Raw genomic sequence first — 17,651 nt, forward strand, 5'->3', positions numbered from 1 at the left:
TGCACTGCTGACTGTGTGATCCCACAGAGGTCTCTGGTAGGCCCCTAAAAAGGTGCAGAGGCGTTAGGCTTGAGAACTGCTGCAACTATGAGGAACAAAGGAATGGGATGTCCACCAAACCCCCTGGGCTGCAGGTCATCCTTGAGCAGGGCACAGAGACGTGTCACCACCCTCTCTATATGCACAATCTCCTCTGACACTGGTGCTCTGACATTTGATGACGTGTCATGTAGGGCCTGTAGATGCACGGCAATCGTAATGGTAGGCTCCCCTTGGGGGCTGCTGCTCACGACCGAGGGCCTCTACGTGGATTGCACCTGCCTGTTGGTATTGCCTCTGGCGCATACGGATCCTCACGAGCAGAGGATCACTCAATGTAGGATGAGCCATACCTATTTCCATGTGATGAATAAAGTTGAACCCTTCAAGTATTCGAAGGTTCCTAACAGGGCATGGATTGGTGTTGACGGCTACATCAGCTGCTTTCCTGGATCAACTATGTGGCGTGCCATGGCATTGCCCATCTTGGCCAACACTAAGAGTGGCACAGCAAGACCACATCAAGATCCTACCAGCTGAATCGATTGCCCCCACCATCCATAACACCTTAATCCTCCTGCCCTTTCTGGCACCCTCCCCACACACAGGATGCCTAGTGTGCCATTGCTCCCTCACAAACACAAACACAGAGCTTACACTGTTTACAGAGGGATGGTATACAGTACCTCCCTTCATGCCAGCAGAGCTTTCCCACCAGTAATCCCAGACCCCTTCCGTTTAAGAATGCAGAGTGAGACCCCTGTGTAACCCCTCCCTCCTCCCTTTAAGAATGCAGAGTGAGACCCCTGTGTAACCCCTCCCTCCTCCCTTTAAGAATGTAGAGTGAGACCCCTGTAATGCCTCGCTCCCTCATTCCTTCAAGAATGCAGAGCGAGACCCCTGTAATGTCCCCCTCCCTCCTCCCTTTAGCTATGCAGCGTGAGACCCCCGAAAAGAAACTTACCTTCTGCCACAAAACTTTCTGCCTCTGTGGACTCGCCAGCTTTTCCAATCGTGAACGGGACGGCACGTGTCAGCCACCGGCTCATCGAAAAATCAGGAAGTGTCAATGGAGAGGTGATGGGCTGCATAATCAGGAAAGGTAAGTACCATTTACTAAAGGCCTGCTCGGGTCTGCAAATGAGACCCGACCCGAGCCCGACAGAACCCCATCCGTCCACAAACCTGACCCGGCCCCAGTCTGTCCATTTTTCCTGCTCCCGTCATGACCCGACCCGACCATCAGTTAACTTACCTTCCGTTTTTCACTTTGTTTCTTCTCTGCACAAGCTTAAAATAACTGTAGCAAAACCACCTTTAAAGTCCAAAAAGTAAATTAACATTATAAAGTCACTTACCTGAGGTGGTGATAGGGCATGTCCGATCCGGCCCAACCCGACCCGAGCCCGAATGCTGGACCCGGAAGTGTGACCTGACTCGACTCGAACCTGACATGTTGCCGGGTGCCGTCGGGTTCGGGTTGGGTAGCAGGCCTTTACTGTTTACCATATGCTAATTGTGGTGCTGCCGCCGTGCAGCAGGGGGGGCTGCACCAAGGTCCCGCCACTGCCGGTAATATGCAGTGGGCCCTTCTCTACATCACAGGTTGAGGTGGGCCTCTCCCCGCATCATTTTACTGGCCCCAGCGCTGTGACTTGCGGTATCGAGGGGCCGGTAAAATTGAGCCCAAGGGAGGAATTCGAGACATGGAGGCAGTGCTGAGAAGAGTCACAAGGCCAATAGCTAGTGTGAGAGTCTGAAGTATGAAGAAAAATTGGAGAAACCTGAGCTTTTCAGTAGATATTATAGTAATCTTATACAGGTATGTTATGTAGTTAAGGAATTACAAAGGTAAAACCATTTTGAAGTAAATTGAGACTAGGATAAGCGGTCATATTTAATCTACATTGAGTAGTAATATGTCAAAATTTTACATCTCTGCACACTTTCTGTCTACCTTACTTCCTGATGTTCTATTTTAAATTCCTATGCCTAACTTTATAATGGAATTGCCGATATGAACTTGTGACACTGTAATTACACCCTCCTTCAAGTTGTGGTGCTGCCTTGTTTTGTGCCTCCCAGCACCTCAGTCTGCACTACACTGATACTATGTTCCAAATAACTCTACTTCTCTGCTGCCAGATTGCTGAAAGTGTTGCTATTTTATTATAAATTATCATATCAAATCAAACAACTGATAATATAACCATAATGTTTTCAAAAGTGCAGTAACAAGCACTACAAAAATTACCTGGTCATTTATCTCATTGATGTTTGTGGGACCACACTGGGAGACGCATGATCAAGACATTACAACACCACAATTTGCAGGAGGGTGTAATTACAGCCCAACAAGTTTCCATAGGTAGTTTCCCTCATAAATGTGGGCATAGGAATTTAAAATGGGAAAAGTTGTCAACAGGAGGTATGGTAGATTGGTGCAAATTGGCTGCTCCGGTTCTTTACAAAACAACAGTGACTACACTTAAAAAGTAATTAATTGCTGGTGAAGTATTTGGAATGTGCTGAGAGCCTGATAGGAAGTGCAGTCCCCATCATTTATTGTGGAAGCACTTATGTGAACACAATTTGCCCTCTATATGCAATGGCTGGTATAGCAGTTGAAATGAAGACAGAACTCTTCTTCTTTGGCCTCCTTGTCTCGAGAGACAATGGTAAAGCGCCTGGAGGTGGTCAGTGGTTTGTGGAGCAGCGCCTGGAGTGGCTATAAAGGCCAATTCTAGAGTGGCAGACTCTTCCACGGGTGCTGCAGAAAAATTTGTTTGTCGGGGCTGTTACACAGTTGGCTCTCCCATTGCGCTTCTGTCTTTTTTCCTGCCAACTGCTAAGTCTCTTCGACTCGCCACACTTTAGCCCCGCCTTTATGGCTGCCTGCCAGTTCTGGCGATCGCTGGCAACTGACTCCCACGACTTGTGATCAATGTCACAGGACTTCATGTCGCGTTTGCAGACGTCTTTAAAGCGGAGACATGGACGGTCGGTGGGTCTGATACCAGTGGCGAGCACGCTGTACAATGTGTCTTTGGGGATCCTGCCATCTTCCATGCGGCTCACATGGCCAAGCCATCTCAAGCGCCGCTGACTCAGTAGTGTGTATATGCTGGGGATGTTGGCCGCCTGGAGGACTTCTGTGTTGGAGATACGGTCCTGCCACCTGATGCCAAGTATTCTCCGGAGGCAGCGAAGATGGAATGAATTGAGTCGTCACTCTTGGCTGACATACGTTGTCCAGGCCTCGCTGCCATAGAGCAAGGTACTGAGGACACAGGCTTGATACACTCGGACTTTTGTGTTCCGTGTCAGTGCGCCATTTTCCCACACTCTCTTGGCCAGTCTGGACATAGCAGTGGAAGCCTTTCCCAACCGCTTGTTGATTTCTGCATCTAGAGACAGGTTACTGGTGATAGTTGAGTCCAGGTAGGTGAACTCCTGAACCACTTCCAGAGCGTGGTCGCCGATATTGATGGATGGAGCATTTCTAACGTCCTGTCCCATGATGTTCGTTTTCTTGAGGCTGATGGTTAGGCCAAATTTAGGCCAGAACTGCTTCCCCAAATACCAACATTAAATTTAGGAAAACTCGTTAAAAATTAACAAAAGCAGCAGACAGTAGCATAATCAAACCATGTTGCTCAATTTAGATTATTTTTCAAACATGCCCTCAGAGTATTGAATATTTAATTTTAAATCTGAGCTAGAAGGTGAGAAGCTCAGCAAGCCATCCAGATGGGCTTGAGGTAGTGACAGGAGTTATAGAAGCCTTTTTAAAGTAATTTTCTCTTGTTAAACATCAAGAAGCATTTTTTTCAGAGAAAAAATTAATTGAAGAATATTCAAAACAAAAGTCCTGCTTGCAACCAGTTGTAACTTAATGACAGGTAATTACAAGTTGCAAACAGCTGCTTGAACTGCCTAAGTAGTCGGTGTGGTTAATAAAGTTTAAGTGGAACCTTTGTAATTGGCGTCTATCATAATGATAAATGGTTACAGGCTTACAGGCATTTACACAATATAGGCAGCTATCTGGGATAAGCACGGATGGTGTGAGTGGTGGAGACATATAAATGCAAGCTACTTCTAACAATTTCTTAATTTTCTAAAATTTCATTTAAGGAAAATGGTAGCTATATTAGTATATCCCTATTATTGTATATTAGAGTATCTCTATTGTAAATTAGTATTTCCCTTTTTATTGTATATTTGTATGTTTTTTGGAATATTAGCCTATCCCTGTCATTGTACATTCATGTATCCCTGTTATTGTATATTAGTCTATTTGTTATTGTATATATTAATATATCCTTTTATTGCATATTAGTCTATTCCTGTTATTGTTCCTTTGTTTATTACCAAATTTTGAACCGGAAATTGGCATTTGGCACTGAAAGACCGTTATCTCCACCCCCTCAAAAATTGACCTCCAGTCCATGAAGTACAAGACAAAAACCTATATTGCGTAAATACTGCAGATCCTGGAAATTTGAAATAAAAACAGAAAATGCTGTAAATGCTCAGCAGGGCTGGCATCAGTCTGATGAAAGGTCATTGACCTGAACGTTAACTCTGTTTCTCTCACAACACACATTTCCAGACCTGCTGAGTATTTCCAGCATTTTCCGTTTTTATCACGAAATCTGCCCTGACATAGTTGATCTCAGCCAGGGTTGTGGTAGGCGCCAAAGTTGGCCTCAGTGCTCATGGAATAGAGATGGTAAAATCAGCCGGGGGATCCTACTGCTGATCATTTTGTCTGATGATGGTCAGTGTCAAAATTGACATGAAAATAATGAACATATGGGTAGGATAATGAAATGTTGTCAGTGTCCATGAAGCTGTATATATATTTTATACAATAACAAATAGACTAATATACGATAACAAGGATACATGTAGTCCAAAAGAAACAGTCAACAGTTTCAGGAACGAATGAGAGAAAACTGGTGGAAGAAAAACAGAGTTGGCTAAAATAATTATTTATGATGGCTTAAGCTTATTCTGTGCATGTTCAACATTACATTTATCACAACTGTCTTTATCTACCACAGCTACCTCATCCCTGAATTCTCAAATACAGCAACTTCAACATCTTCAGCAGCTACAACAACAACAAGGACAGCAACAGCACCAACAGAACCAACAGCTGCCCAGTCAGCAGGCATCATCCCCTCAGAAACAAAGTCAGTCCCCAGGGCAAGGCCTCCAGTCAACACTGACTGCAGCCAATCCCCTTCAGGTACGACAATTTAATCCAACTGTGTAAAAGAAGTGTGCCCTGTAAATGATGTTGTTGCTCCCTACTGGCTGTGTTGGAATCTGCTTGAACTGGGCTTCACTGAGAGTTTTAGGTGAATTCAGATTTCTCTAACAGAACCTCATCGATCTCAAACATCAGATCAGAGTCACTTCAATTCCTGAACCAGAGACTGTGTTAAGTGAAAACATTACTTCAGCTCAAGAAAAATTGTGTCAGTTAGTGGTTTGTATTTCTTGAGACAGATTTTGATCCTGGCACATTGCAAGGAAGTGAGAATACCACACTGAATTTATGTGGAGTTCCATAGAGACAGATCAGGATGTAGGGTGAACGAACATTTTCTGTTGAATTAGCTCATCAGGGCATTGAGTCATGGCCTGTAATGGCAACATCACAATGGTTTCTGACAAATGCAAGCTAACAGGTGGGGCACATTCTCGAGTGAACGCATGTAACACATTGACATTCAACAGTTACATTGGTCAGGGAATAAAACTCTAGTTGTGTTAAATTGCGGCGAAGTTCAACATGTTGGCTAATTTACACTGGCACATAGTCTGCTCAGACAAGTGGGCTTTTCATCCAGAAGACATACATTTGATTTTCTGTATGGGCAGATACTCGATAAAGGACTTATTTGTGCAGCAAATCAAAAAAAAAGGCACAGCTAAAGAACTTTCTGGATCAGGTATCAGGACCTTTACAGTTTTGTCTTGACAGCATGTCAGTTGAATGAAAGGGAAAGCTGCCATGTTTCTCTCCTTTTCATCATCACGCTAGACTACTGGTTTGTGACAAGAAACAAGAGAAGGATAATTCTGGAAACTTCAGAGCAACTTCAACAGTCTGTGTTATCAGACTTGTGGGCTGCAAAATTTGGCTCCGTAGCACCACTGGAGTCTTCACTATGAAAGTCGGAGGTCCTCAGGATGACAATCGCATCACTTTCAGCTGCTTCTGACACAGCCCACGCAGTGCCCCATGCTGGGAAAGGCACTAGTGCAGACATATCGTGCATGATCAGGAAGCTTGGACAGTGGCAGATCATGGCGTCAATCAGCCTCTCAGCCCTAATCCTTTAGTAGTGACTTCAGTCACTTTGACACCAATATTTACATTAACCTATTTATTCTAGTGGGGAAATCTAGGTTAGGGAACATAATTTTAAAATCAGCGCCAAGCCATTTAGCGGTGAAATGCAAAACACTTTTTCACACAGAGAGTAGTAAGAAGTTGGAACTCTTTCCCCCAAAAGGCTGGGGTGCTGGGACAATCAGAGCTTTCAAGACAGAGGAGATCAGTCGATTTTTTAGGTAAAGGATAACAAGGGATATGGAGAAAAAGTGGGTAAATGGAGTTGAGGTATAAATCAGCCATGATCTAATTTAATGGCGGAACAGGCTTGAGCTGCTGAATGGCCTATTCCTGTTCATATGTTCTGTTCCGTATTATTTTCATGCAATGTACAAAGCTGGTGTCTCCAGATAGGAAGCTTAAAAAGCTGGACTCAATGTCTTGTCAAATGGAGGAAAGTGCAAATCTGTAGTATTTCTTTCCAGATCCCAGAATTCTCTCCCAAGAGATACTCTCCCAAGACAGTATGTTGGTACAGAACTCTGCTGGATGTACTGCACTCATTTTCTGATCCCTCAATTCTCCAAGACAATTCAAAAAAGACCAGACACAAATTTATCCTGTTCACGACTCACCTTGGGGCTAATAGTTCTCAGACTTGTTCGTGTGAGCGACAATTCTCCCCCAAAAAGAAGAATGTTTTAATTGAGTTGTAGAGAAATCAGTGGTCAGATTTATCGAGCTTGATTTTCAATCCGGGATTGGGAACCTGACGCCTGGATAATTTTTGGGTCCTGACTGCGTGCCTCCACTGCGTCGCTTAAGCAATGCGATTTTTAAATGCTAATGGCCTGATTGGGCAGGAGGCGAACTTGGCACCAAGTGCCTCCAGGAGGTGAGAGCTTCCTGCCTGGCACCAGAGGCAAAGATAAGCGGCAGTCATGATGGGGCCTGCCGCTGCCTTGGCAAGGAGAGCAGGCAGCTCCTCAGAGGGACAGCACCATATATTATGTGAAACGGAGGTAGAACGGCCGAAAAAAAGATGCTGCGCATGTCCCTGCACTGGATACTGGGGTTCTCGATAATTTTAAACATTAAAAAAAAAATGTCCCTTTGTCCCGCAGGAAACCCGACAGCTGTGCACCAGACTGTCTGGGTTCACTGGAATCCCCTACTGTAATTGTGGTGCTGACCTCCCTGGACCATTAACTAGCTCCTAAAGGAGCTTAATGGGCCCTTAATTGGAGGCAAACGGCTTCCCTGTTCCCTCCCCCCGCCCTGACATTAAAAATTGCAGAATAAAAACAAGAAATGCTGGAAATACTCAGCAGGTCTGGCAGCATCTGTGGAGAGAGAAGCAGAGTTAATGTTTCAGGTCAGTGACCCTTCATCAGAACAGTTCCAGCATTTCTTGTTTTTATTTCAGATTTCCAGCATCTGCAGTATTTTGCTTTTATTTATTGAAAATCGTGGATTGTCCCAGAGGTATCGGGTTCCGGAGATGACTTCTGGGACGATGATTTTCAAATCCCCTCCTCTCTGGCTCCCGCGCCATGGCCCTTTGAAATTCCGACCCTTCCAGTTTAAGGCAAATGTGGAAAAGACCGTGATAAAAACCAAGGTTCCCAAAAAGAGGTAAGAGACGTCATTGAGACTTCAAAGAAATCTTTGCCACAGTCTTATAAAAGATTGCAAATGGAAGAAACTTCTCCTGAATTATAACACAGTTAAGTGAAGGGTTCTACTGCACACTTGTGGCAATCAGATAATTTAATGGTAATGATGCCAAAAGTTCTCTTTACATGAGGGCAGATCTGGGGATGAGTCTTAAGGTCAGGACCTTTACTGTTGTCTGAATACTATGAATTAAACACAGTTACATGTCCTGTCAGGAAAATAGGATACACCACCTTCCATCAGATGTAGCTGACCTATTTTAATGTGAGATGTATCAGAGATATTTCAGGGTGAACTTTAACTTGGGAGTGGGTGCAGCTTTAAAAGTGCAAAAATTGATGGCACATTGGGAAGCTGACTCCAATCCACCTACTTCTGCATTTAACTGCAACTCGTTAGTCTGCACGCAAGCAAACCCAATTGGTAGAGGCTGATTGTCAATTTCAGTATGTTAATTACTCATTTACAGCGATAATAACCTGGTTTTTGGAATTTAAGGGCAGAATTTAATGTGGCCATTTAAAGCGGGAATGGTGGCGTGGGGGAATGGAGAATCGCGTTGTGCCATCCACTAGGAAATCCGGCATTGTGACATCAGTTCTGGATTTTCTCAGCCGCGGGAAAGCATCAAGACCAGAGAATATACCAGACTCGCATCAGCTACCTCCAAATGTCCGAGTGGCATTATCAACGAAGACTGCAGCTCTCCAGGGAGGCTGTCACCAACTTATGTGCCCTGCTGCAGGACAAATTGCGACCTATGGGAATTGGGGGTCATCCCATGCTAGTGGCCCTGAAGATTATCGTGGCACTAAATGTTTACACATCTCAATCTTTCCAGGGATTCACTGGGGACATGTGTGGGGTCTCCCAGGCAGTGGCCCACCACTGCATCAAGGAATTGACCAATGTCCTGTTCAAGAGGGCCGGCAACTGTGTGGCTACCGGAGTGACCCTGACAGTCAGGCCAAGAGAGCCATCAGGTTTGGGGCCATCGCTGGCTTTCCCTAGGTGCAAGGTGTGATAGATTGCAAGCATGTGGCCATCAAGGCTCCCACGGACCAGCCAGCCGCACTTAACAACAGGAAGGGCTTCCATTCAATCAACATGCAACTTCTCTGTGATCACCGAAAACGTTTTCTGCAGGTGTGTGCCCGCTTCCTGGGAAGCAGCCACAATGCCTATACAGTTCACCAGTCCCACGTGCCACAGTTTTTCAGGCCCTTCCCCGCTCAGCTTCAGGGATGGATTCTTGAGGACAAGGGCTACCCATTGAAGACATGGCTACTGACGTCTATGGGGAACCCTCGCACTGCAATGGAGGAGAAGTACAACACTTGACACAGCTCCACTTGAGCGACCATCGAGCAGGTCATTGGGCTGCTGAAGATGAGATTCTGCTGCCTTTATCGAACTGGTGGAGCCCTGCAGTATGCCCCAGTGAGGGTATCGTGTATCGTTGTGGTCTGCTGTGCTCTGCACAATCTAGCACTGAAGAGAGAGGAAGCCTTACATGACGATGAGATGCCTCAGCGACACTCCGCCACCGATGAGGAGGATGCAGAGGAGGGAGAGGAGCAAGCAGATCTGGATGGTGAAGCACTTGCACCAGAGGCCAGGCAGAGTGAGCGATGTGACAAGGAGGCAAGAGACAACCTCATAATCTCCCGCTTCCAGCCACCCTGAAGTCCACTCACAGAGAATCAAATAAAGACTCACCTCAATGCTTGTAGTTTGTCACCTCTTCCATTTATGTTCCCTGGCTTGTGACCAGCTGCAATCTGCGCTAGTGCCCATAGGAGAACATACGTTAATGAGGGCTGTGGTCACACTGGCATTCCATTAAGAGGGAAGGGTGAAATCAGCAGCTTACAAGACATAATGGAAAATGGCTTTCACACATGATTTGAATAAAAGAACTTTTAATCAATACATGCAATATTTCCTACACCCGTCAATCCCCAAGCATGGCCAGGTGGTTTTCAATACATTTGCGAGTGCTCCTACGCATTGTGATCCCTGCTACCGCAGCTAGGCTGGAGGCAGGCTGCCTCTTGGCCTGTGATGACTTTGGCGGGCATCCTCTGGTTGCCTGAGGTTGCCCTGCACTGGTACAGGAATCTCCTCAGGTGTCACGGCTGCTGGAGCTGGGCTCACTGGCGGAGGGCTGAGGAGCCGCTATCCACTTGGACTTGGAGGGCTGCCCCTCCTCCTCCCTTTCAAGGCTCATTTGAACCTCCAGGTTCACCAGAGAAGGATGAGGAGCTGGAGATGTCTCCAGGTGCCTGGTCCTTCTCTTGCCTTGCCACTGCTGTGTTGAGCTCATGGCTAAGGCGATGGTGTGCAGGTCTGCGCGTGTTTGTAGTATCTGGCTCTCCATGAGAGTTGCCAACCTCTCAATGGAGGAAGCAGTGCGCTCACAGGCCTGAGACATGGCAGCTCTCATGTCATGGATGGACTCCTCCATTGTCCGCTCATGGCTGCGCTTGGCCTGTGGCATCTCTGTCAGATGTTGCCTTACCTCTCTCTGCAACTCCAGCATGCCCTGTGCTGTCGACACCAGAGGCTCATCATTATCCTGGGGCTCAGTATAGGCCTGGTCGCCCACAGTCCTTCGACTGTCAGAGGCCTCAGCTGTCTCAGCCTCATCCAGCTACTCGGGCACATGTGTGGTGCTCTCATCAGCTTGTGACCCTGATTCTAAAGCCAAGCAGTTACCCACAGAGGTGAAAGTATCTGCGCTGGGTGGAAGATGAAGGAGAGTCATGGAACAGTGCATCCTCTGAATGTTCCTCCTCTTTAGAAGTTGACGGCTGTTCCCCTGTAGCTTCAGTCTCTTGCGCACACTGACCTGCATGAGAGAACACAAACATGTCTGGGTTAGGCTGCAGATCTCATCATGCCAGCCATACGTGATATGGGTCTCCTGAAGTGATGTGTATGTCGATGGAACCCAATCCTCACTCTCTTGCGCAGGGACTGTAGTCTCTCCGTCTGCTGTTACGCGGCCGCCCTGGGTACCTGCCAATTCCGAGGCCTCTTCCTCAGCTGGGGTGAGAGGATGCAGATCTGGAACCCTTCCACCAGTCTGGGTCTGGGTTGTCTCCCTTCTGTTGTGAGCCCTCTTGTCCTACAAGAGGAAGGATGGAGATAGGAACAATTCACAGAGATATCAATATGACAGTTCAGCTAGTGACAGCCCCTCAAAGCCCTACTGGGATATCTGATATGTCTCAGGCTGACATGCACTTCCAGGGGAGTTAATGGGGGTCACCTATGAAGGAAGATGGCCTGTGGCTAAGATGCAGCCATTCATCTGTCAGGATGAGGTCATATCCTAGCCCCGCTGCTATTGCCCTGGTAGTGCCACCTTCCCCACGTCGTGCACCCTCCTGTGTAGTCACATGCAGTCCCCAAAAAGGAAAGTGGTCTGGAACACTCACCTTAGCTGAATGCAGAAGGTCGTTGACCCTCTTTTGGCACTGCACCAAGTTCTGCTGGGTGACCCCACGGCCGCTGACCTCCCCAGCAACCTTGCTTGGTCAGGTGAGATGACTTCTTCTTGCCATCGCTGGGGAAGAGAACCTGTCGCATTTCCCTTGCAGCCTGGAGGAGAATCAGCAGGGAGGCATCACTGAACTGTGGGGCCATGCTGTGTCTTGCCTCGGCCATCCTGTACTGTCTTCCTCAGTTGGAGGGTCCAAGAACCAGTCCAGCAATGTTTTCAGCAGCACAAAGCTGACAATGACTCTAAGGCAGGAGTGAATGCAGGCTGACAGGCTTTTAAATATGGCGCCAGTGCCTGCTCCGGTGACTTGCATCCAGCCCGCCTCCCCACGTGATTGATGGAGTGGGGGGGGGGGAACGCATCTCCACTCTGCAAAATGGCGGCCCACTGAGTGATCACGGTGGGGCAGCGGCCGATGTGATGGACGGGAACAGCGCCATTTCTGGGCCTCGGCGACCTAACTATGGGTGTATGGGTTTCACAGGTTTCCTTGAGCTTGCTAGTGAAAGCAAAGTGAGAACACAGTGGCAATTGAGTGTGCTGAAGACATGAGAGGGGATATGCCAATAAGCACTGAAAGCTCACAGCTGCTTTGTTGCCCAATTGTGTGAAAGGCTTTGTTCACAGTATTTTTGCTGAGAAGTTACTTTCACAACTTTAGAGGTTTGTTCATCTGATCTCCACTTTGGAGCATGGGTGCTTTTTGTTATGTTTTAATTTGAACCTCAGATGAGGACCAAGATGACCAACAGCATTAACAGCAACAGCAGGAGTAGCAGGAAGAGCACCAGCAGGAGGACCAATGGCAGCAACCTCCACAAAACCAGCAAGAGCAACAAAAGCCTGCTCCTCATAGACCTGCTGTTCCTCAGGAGAGAGATGATGATCAGAGAGGTGCAGCTTGCTGGAGGCCATAGCCACAACACAGTCTACAGGCAGAGGATCAGCTTCCTGGACATGTCAGAACATCAATGTCTCAGGAAGCTGAAAGTTTCAAGTAAGGTGGTGGCAGCCATTTGCAGCCTGCTAGAAGGAGACCTGCTGCCAAGTGGACCTGGTAGCCTTGTTTTACTAGTGGCTGCCAAAGTTACAACCGCCCTCAACTTCTTTGTTTCCAGCTCCTTCCAGTTGCAGGATCTTGCAGTCGACCACCCATAAATGCATAAGACAGATGGCTTATTTTCCAAGGCAATCAATTATGTCAACTTTGCTACCAATGGTGCCAGTCAGAGTGAGCAGGTGCTCAGGTTTGCAGCTCTGGCTGGCTTTCCACAAGTGCAGGGCACCACTGACTGCATGCATGTAGCAATTAAGGTCTCCACAGATCACTCATGAGTGTTCATCAGCTGCAAAGACTTCCATTCCAGAAATGTGCAACTGGTGTGCAACCACACAAGGATATTTCTGCAGGTGTGCACAAGATTTTCAGGCAGCTTCCATGATGTTTTTGTTCTGCTGCAGACCACCCTCCCTGATCTCTCACACCTGGAAGCAGACCTGCTGACTGGCTACTCGCAGACAAGGGATACTCACTTAGAATGTGAAACGTAGCTGACGATACCCAACTAATGAGGCCCAGAAGTAATGCAATGAAAGCTATATGACAACCAGATGTGTCACTGAGCAAACCATCAGCACGCTGATGACGCTATTCAGGTATCTGGACAGATCTGGAGGCGCCCTTCAGTATGCACCCGCCAGGGTCTCCAGAATCGTCATGGTGTGCCACGATCCTACACATTACAGAGCAGCACGGTTTGGGCCTACAGAAGGAACATGTTGCAGAGCACAGAGCCTTTTCAGGAATTCAGAGAAAGAGGTGAAGGAGGAGAAGGCGGTGGAGAAGGAGAAAAATTGTGAGTGGCCAAGGCACCAGCAGCGGTGCACATTACTTCTGGGGTTGCCCTCATTTTTGCGAGATTCACTTAGGCTTCTACAGTTCACCCATCTGACAACCACATGCAAAGGCCACAACTTTCCCCCTCCGCCTGCCACCACCTTTTCTTTTTCTTTTTTTTTATTCATTCAAGGGATGTGGGCGTCACTGGCTATGCCAGCATTTATTGCCCATCCCTAATTGCCCGTGAGAAGGTGGTGGTGAGCTGCCTTCTTGAACCGCTGCAGTCCATGTGAGGTAGGTCCACCCACGGTGTTGTTAGGAAGGGAGTTCCAGGATTTTGACTAAGCGACAGTGAAGGAACGACGATATAGTTCCAAGTCAGGATGGTGTGTGACTTGGAGGGGAACTTGCAGGTGGTGGTGTTCCCATGCATCTGTTGCTCCTGTCCTTCGAGGTGGTAGAGGTCGCGGGTTTGAAAGGTGCTGTCTAAGGAGTCCTGGTGCGTTGCTGCAGTGCATCTTGTAGATGGGACACACTGTTGCCACTGTGCGTCGGTGGTGGAGGGAGTGAATGTTTGTGGATGGTGTGCCAAACAAACGGGCTGCTTTGTTCTGGATGGTGTCGAGCTTCTTGAGTGTTGTTGGAGCTGCACCCATCCAGGCAAGTGGAGAGCATTCCATCACACTCCTGACTTTTGCCTTATAGATGGTGGACAGGCTTTGGGGAGTCAGGAGATGAGTTACTCGCCGCAGGGTTCCTAGCCTCTGACCTGCTCTTGTAGCCACGGTATTAATATGGCTACTCCAGTTCAGTTTCTGGTCAATGGTTGCCCCTAGGATGTTGATAGTGGGGGATTCAGCGATGGTAATGTCATTGAATGTCAAGGGGAGATGGTTATATTCTCTCTTGTTGGAGATGGTCATTGCCTGGCACTTGTGTGGCGCAAATGTTACTTGCCACTTATCAGCCCAAGCCTGGATATTGTCCAGGTCTTGCTGCATTTCTACACGGACTACTTCAGTATTTGAGGAGTCGCGAATGGTGCTGAACATTGTGCAATCATCGGCGAACCTCCCCACTTCTGACCTTATGATTGAAGGAAGGTCATTGATGTAGCAGCTGAAGATGGTTGGGCCGAGGACACTGCCCTGAGGAGGTCCTGCAGTGATGTCCTGGAGCTCAGAAGATTGACCTCCAACAACCACAACCGTCTTCCTTTGCGCTAGGTATGACTCCAACCAGCAGAGAGTTTTCCCCCTGATTCTCATTGACCTCCAGTTTTGCGAGGGCTCCTTGATGCCATACTCGGTCAAATGCTGCCTTGATGTCAAGGGCAGTCACACTCACCTCTTGAGTTCAGCTCTTTTGTCCATGTTTGAACCAAGGCTGTAATGCGGTCAGGAGCTGAGTGGCCCTGGCGGAACCCAAACTGAGCATCACTGAGCAGGTTATTGCTGAGCAAGTGCCGCTTGATGGCACTGTTGATGACACCTTCCATCACTTTACTGATGATTGAGAGTAGACTGATGAGGCAGTAATGGCCGGGTTGGACCTGTCCTGCTTTTTGTGTACAGGACATAGCTGGGCAATTTTCCACATTGCCGGGTAGATGCCAGTGTTGTAGCTATACTGGAACAGCTTGGCTAGGGGTGCGGCAAGTTCTGGAGCACAGATCTTCAGTACTATTGCCGGAATATTGTCAGGACCCATAGCCTTTGCAGTATCCAGTGCCTTCAGTCATTTTTTGATATCATGATGAAGTCTGGCATCTGTGATGCTGGGGACTTCAGGAGGGGGCCGAGATGGATCATCAACTTGGCACTTTTGGCTGAAGATTGTTGCAAATGCTTCTGCCTTATCTTTCGCACTGATGTGCTGGGCTCCCCCATCATTCAGGATGGGGATATTTGTGGAGCCACCTCCTCCAGTTAGTTGTTTAACATTACGACTGGATGTGGCAGGACTGCAGAGCTTAGATCTGATCTGTTGGTTATGGGATCACTTAGCTCTGTCTATTGCATGCTGCGTATGCAGTTTGGCATGCAAGTAGTCCTGGGTTGTAGCTTCACCAGGTTGACACCTCATTTTGAGGTATGCCTGGTGTTGCTCCTGGCATGCCCTCCTGCACTCTTCATTGAACCAGGGTTGGTCTCCTGGCTTGATGGTAATGGTAGAGTGGGGGATATGCCGGGCCATGAGGTTACTGATTGTGGTTGAGTACAATTCTGCTGCTGCTGATGGCCCACAGCGCCTCATGGATGCCCAGTTTTGCATTGCTAGATCTGTTTGAAATCTATCCCATTTAGCACGGCGATAGTGCCGCACAACATGATGGACGCTATCCTCAATGTGAAGGCGGGACTTCGTCTCCACAAGGACTGTGCGGTGGTCACTCCTATCAATACAGTCATGGACAGTACTTCCCCAACATTAGACAGTCCTTCAAGTAACCAAGCATCCAATTCACAACCCACCATCAATTCATGTCTTACCATTTCATGACAAGGGAAAAGATCTCGTGCCAGGCAGCAACCAAAAGTGAGCAACACGCCAAAGTGGTGGAAACAAATAATATTTATGTGGCTCAAAAATTAAACAGAAACTTAATTTTCTAACATTTGTGTAACACACCCATTGAGGGTGTCTAGCACCAGCGTAATCTGCCAGGTCAACAGGCCAAATGCAGAAGAGTGCTGCAGAGGGGTTGGCTGAGGGACAGGAGGCAGAAAAAGGTGCAAACCTCACCAGAGGGCCTATAGGCAAAGGGTCAGCTTTCTTGACCTTTCGGAACAGTAGTACAGTCGAAGGTTGCACCTCTCGTAGGAGGTGGTCACAGACATATGTGCACTTTTGGGTGAGGACCTAAGGCCTCAAGGAGCAGATAGGCATCCAGTGTCCATAGCAGTGAAGGTTTAATTTTTTTTTAGATTATGATTTTAGATTAGATTAGATATACAGCACTGAAACAGGCCCTTCGGCCCACCGAGTCTGTGCCGACCATCAACCACCCATTTTTATACTAATCCGACACTAATCCCACACTAATTATTCTTCCAGTTCCTTCCAGACCTCGGCTATGGACATATGTGGAATTTCACAATCAACCGCCCATAGCTGCTTAATGCGGGTGACAGATGCCCAGTATATAAGACGATCTGACTACATTGAATTTTCCACGGATGGGACCAGTCAGGCACAGAAGGCTGTAAGATTTTACTCAATGACAGGATTCCCTCAGGTGTAACCCTGTGGCCCTTAAGGTGCCATCAGACCAGCTAGGAGCATTTGTGAATAGGAAGGGCTTCCACTCACTCAGTATGCAGCTTATATGCGACCACTGCAACAGATTCATGCAAGTGTGCTCAAGATTCCCTGGAAGTTGCCGTAACTCATACATCCTGAGCCAGTCTCAGGTGTCTCAACTGTTCATGCCACCACATAGCCTCTATGGGTGGATCCTGGGTGACAAGGGATATGCTAAAAGCATGGCACAAGACACCAGTGTGGAACCCCATGGCAGAGATATTGAAATGCTACAAACACTGCTATATCTCCACCAGAGCAACCATTGAACAGGCCATTGGTCTCCTGTGTTTCCAGTGCCTTGATTGGTCTGGAGGAGCCCTGCAATACAGCCCATCAAGGGTATTGCATATTGTGGCGGTGTGCTGCATGTTGCACAACATGGCTATGCAGAGAGGAGAGGAACTGGAGCCAGACGATAGGGATGAATGCTTTGCATCCTCAAAGGAGGAGGAGGAAGAGAATGATCAGCTCGAGCAGTCAGCCGATTCTGAAATGCCACTGAGGCATCAGCAGATAGACCTGCATGGCAGAGATGCAAGGGATGCCCTCCTCAATGCAAGATTTACCTGCGAAAGGGATGTTCTGTAGTACAGGTTTGCCATCCAGCCCCATTTGAGACCAGAAATGGGTACTATCACTAATCCTTCAGCACATGCATTTCTCCTCACCAGACATTTTACGTATCCATCACGCCTCCCACGCCAAGACTTTGTCCCACGACTGTAGCTTCCATGGCATTCAGGCCTGTCCTAACCATACATTTGTAATGCAACTCAATGAACCACATGACAATTATCAGGTTGCCAATATATGAGCCATCATTCAAATAAAGTTAATAAGTTTTACAGATCCATCAATATATTCACTCGAGTGAGCCCCATAGCTCAATTTCTCTGTTCTGTTCCGCAAGCTTCTACGTGGTGCTCCAC

General features: G+C 47.5%; 1 protein-coding gene across 1 annotated transcript in view; it reads left to right on the forward strand.

Annotated features, from left to right (window-relative positions):
* The window catches only part of pou6f2 (POU class 6 homeobox 2), an 812,705-nt gene that overhangs the window by 573,330 nt on the left and 221,724 nt on the right, over positions 1–17,651 (forward strand). The window contains exon 5 of the mRNA XM_068032227.1: positions 5,109–5,296. Within this exon, the coding sequence (XP_067888328.1) occupies positions 5,109–5,296 (188 nt within the window). The remainder of the gene's footprint in view (positions 1–5,108; positions 5,297–17,651) is intronic.

This window comes from Heterodontus francisci, chromosome 5 (assembly GCF_036365525.1).
Source record: "Heterodontus francisci isolate sHetFra1 chromosome 5, sHetFra1.hap1, whole genome shotgun sequence".
Classification (NCBI taxonomy): domain Eukaryota; kingdom Metazoa; phylum Chordata; class Chondrichthyes; order Heterodontiformes; family Heterodontidae; genus Heterodontus; species Heterodontus francisci.